At 41.0% G+C, this 2,500-nt stretch overlaps 1 protein-coding gene across 2 annotated transcripts in view; it reads left to right on the forward strand.

Moving 5' to 3' along the window:
• LOC125045095 (anionic trypsin-like) overlaps nucleotides 1-1,736 on the forward strand; it is a 13,685-nt gene extending 11,949 nt beyond the window's left edge. For both annotated transcript variants that reach the window (XM_047642195.1, XM_047642196.1), the window contains exons 6-8: nucleotides 602-715; nucleotides 1,043-1,186; nucleotides 1,411-1,736. In XM_047642195.1, coding sequence (XP_047498151.1) covers nucleotides 602-715; nucleotides 1,043-1,186; nucleotides 1,411-1,563 — 411 coding nt within the window. In that variant the 3' untranslated portion in view covers nucleotides 1,564-1,736. The remainder of the gene's footprint in view (nucleotides 1-601; nucleotides 716-1,042; nucleotides 1,187-1,410) is intronic.
• The last annotated feature ends 764 nt before the right edge of the window (nucleotides 1,737-2,500 follow it).

Here is a 2,500-nt window from a genome sequence, read left to right on the forward strand (position 1 = left end):
CGGTTGATTAGGAAAGGCATCCAATCAGGCAAGGGTGACATTGCCATGTAACCTCTCAATAGTGAATTGAGAGAGACCTAAGTCCTGCAGTGGAATGAATGGCTGTTGAAAAAAAAAAAAAAAAAATATATATATATAAATATATATATATATATATATATATATATATATATACATATATATGTATACACACACACACACACACACACACACACACACACACACACACACACACACACAGAGCAATCGGTGTCGGCTTATTGGCCGTCGCGAAGACGCCCGATGACTTCACGGTCATGGGGCGTGACGCCCCATGACCGTGAAGTCATCGCCGCGTAGTTCCAAAGGGAACTACGTCGCGCAGAGCCCGCACCACCTTCCCAGACTCGTGGTGACCCAGGTTCCGCTACCTGCACTCCGCGCGACGTAGCCTCCTTTTACCACAGTCTACATATTTATCTTGACAATTGCTTGCTAATTTATCTATATAACTTTATATTTATCCATTTTCTTATTCAATTACCAATCTATCTGTCTATCTATTTAGCTATTTAATTACATATATCTGCATCTAAGTGTACATAATCATTATATTTGGTAGTTGGTATCTCCTCTGTCCTTCGGCGAGGGCGTTGACGCCGTGCAGTTGCCAGACCAAGACGAGGACCCAGTGGTAGCCGACCATTGCATCGTGTCTGGCTGGGGGGCGCTGGAGGTGAGCCTAATAAGACAGCAATGTCGGTGTTGGAATTCCAATGAATAAAGGAGATGAAAGAAAAGGATATGGGTTTAACAGATGCGAAAGAAATGGTTGGAGGTTAGGCGTACACGAAAGGTGTCTGGAAGTGGGGCATATAATGTAAGAAATGACTGAAGGTTAGTTTTGAGACTTACCGAAGTAAAATTTATGTACAACATCGAGGCACAACAAACTTTCCTATATCATCAATAAGTCCTTACGCTAGGAGGGGAAGACTTTTGGAATCTGTGGTTTGATTCCTCATGAAAGAAGAGAATGACCCCTCAAAAATTTGCTCTACAGGAAGGAGGCCCGGTGACTTCGGTGCTGCACGCTGTTGATATACCTGTAATAGATCAGCTGTACTGTGAGGATTCGTATCCTTATCTCATTTCCCCTACTATGATGTGTGCAGGTTACCCGACGGGACAGCACGACGCCTGTGCGGTTAGTTTAGATCTTTGATTTAAAATTTGTACGTCATAGTTATGAATTCATTCAGGGGCAAATTCATTTGCTAAATAATTTACCATTTTGTATACATTTTCCATTAATTATTGATCCTTTCTACCAGTTACTCTTTTTGCAGTTTCGTTCATTGTATGGGTAATGCTAAAAGTGTACCAATTACCCTTTTGTATTATCTTCAGTCTTATCTTCAATCCCAACAGGGCGACAGTGGAGGCCCTCTGGTGTGTGGAGGACTTCTGCAGGGTATTGTTTCTTGGGGAAGTGGGTGCGCAGAACCTCTTAAGTTTGGCGTGTACACTCGGGTGGCTTTTTTCAGGGACTGGGTAGAGAAGCACAACTACATTCCGGTATAAACTGTGACAAGGAACTTGAGGGAAAAGGTGAAGGGAAGTAAGGCTTATTTGAAACGTGAATTTTGTGGAAAACGGTTTCGTAATTGGCACTTCATAAGTGATTTTTTATTATAAAAATATGGATCGTAGGGATCATCGCTTCGCGAATGTAAATAAAGAAAATTGCAGTTGTATTAATGTTATTATTAATACCTTACATGTCTATAATTTCCTGACTACTAATTCCCCGGGAACAAAAATATTTTAGACTTTTTTCTAATCTGTCTTCCATGAATTGATAATATTGATAATGACATAGCGCTGATGCTATACTATATCCACACATACATTCCATCCACATCACACCGATACAGAGAAAACGAGATATAGACCGTGTTTAGCTACCATAAAAGCAATTATTAGGCCTAAGTTTCCTCACCTGATTTCCCCTTACCTTAAGTTTTCAAGATATATTTTTTATTGCTATCAATACCAATGGTGTTATTATTGTTATTTACATTATGATTATTATAATTATTAACAATGTGTGTGTCTGTCTGTATATGTATATATATGTGTGTGTACATATATATACATATATACATACATACATATACATACTCTCACATATATATATATATATATATGTGTGTGTGTGTGTGCGTGTGTGTGTGTGAAATAGAGGGAGTGTGTGTATGTGTGTATGTGTGTGTGTGTGTGTGTGTGTGTGTGTGTGTGTGTGTGTGTCCCTCAGCCCCCCCCCCCCCCCCTGCCCCTAGGAAACTCAACGGCAATGTTATTAATAAATGGATATGCTGGGGGAGGGGTGAGGTTTTACCCATCCAGCAAATGAGGTGGGCTTTGGGTCCCATAGGGAGGCCAAATGAGTTACTCGTCCCGCCTATGCCCTGGCAGGCGGCAACCCAGTATGAAGCATTGGGACCCACAGCCTGTCACC

This window comes from Penaeus chinensis, chromosome 36 (assembly GCF_019202785.1).
Source record: "Penaeus chinensis breed Huanghai No. 1 chromosome 36, ASM1920278v2, whole genome shotgun sequence".
In the NCBI taxonomy this organism is placed as follows: Eukaryota; Metazoa; Arthropoda; class Malacostraca; order Decapoda; family Penaeidae; genus Penaeus; species Penaeus chinensis.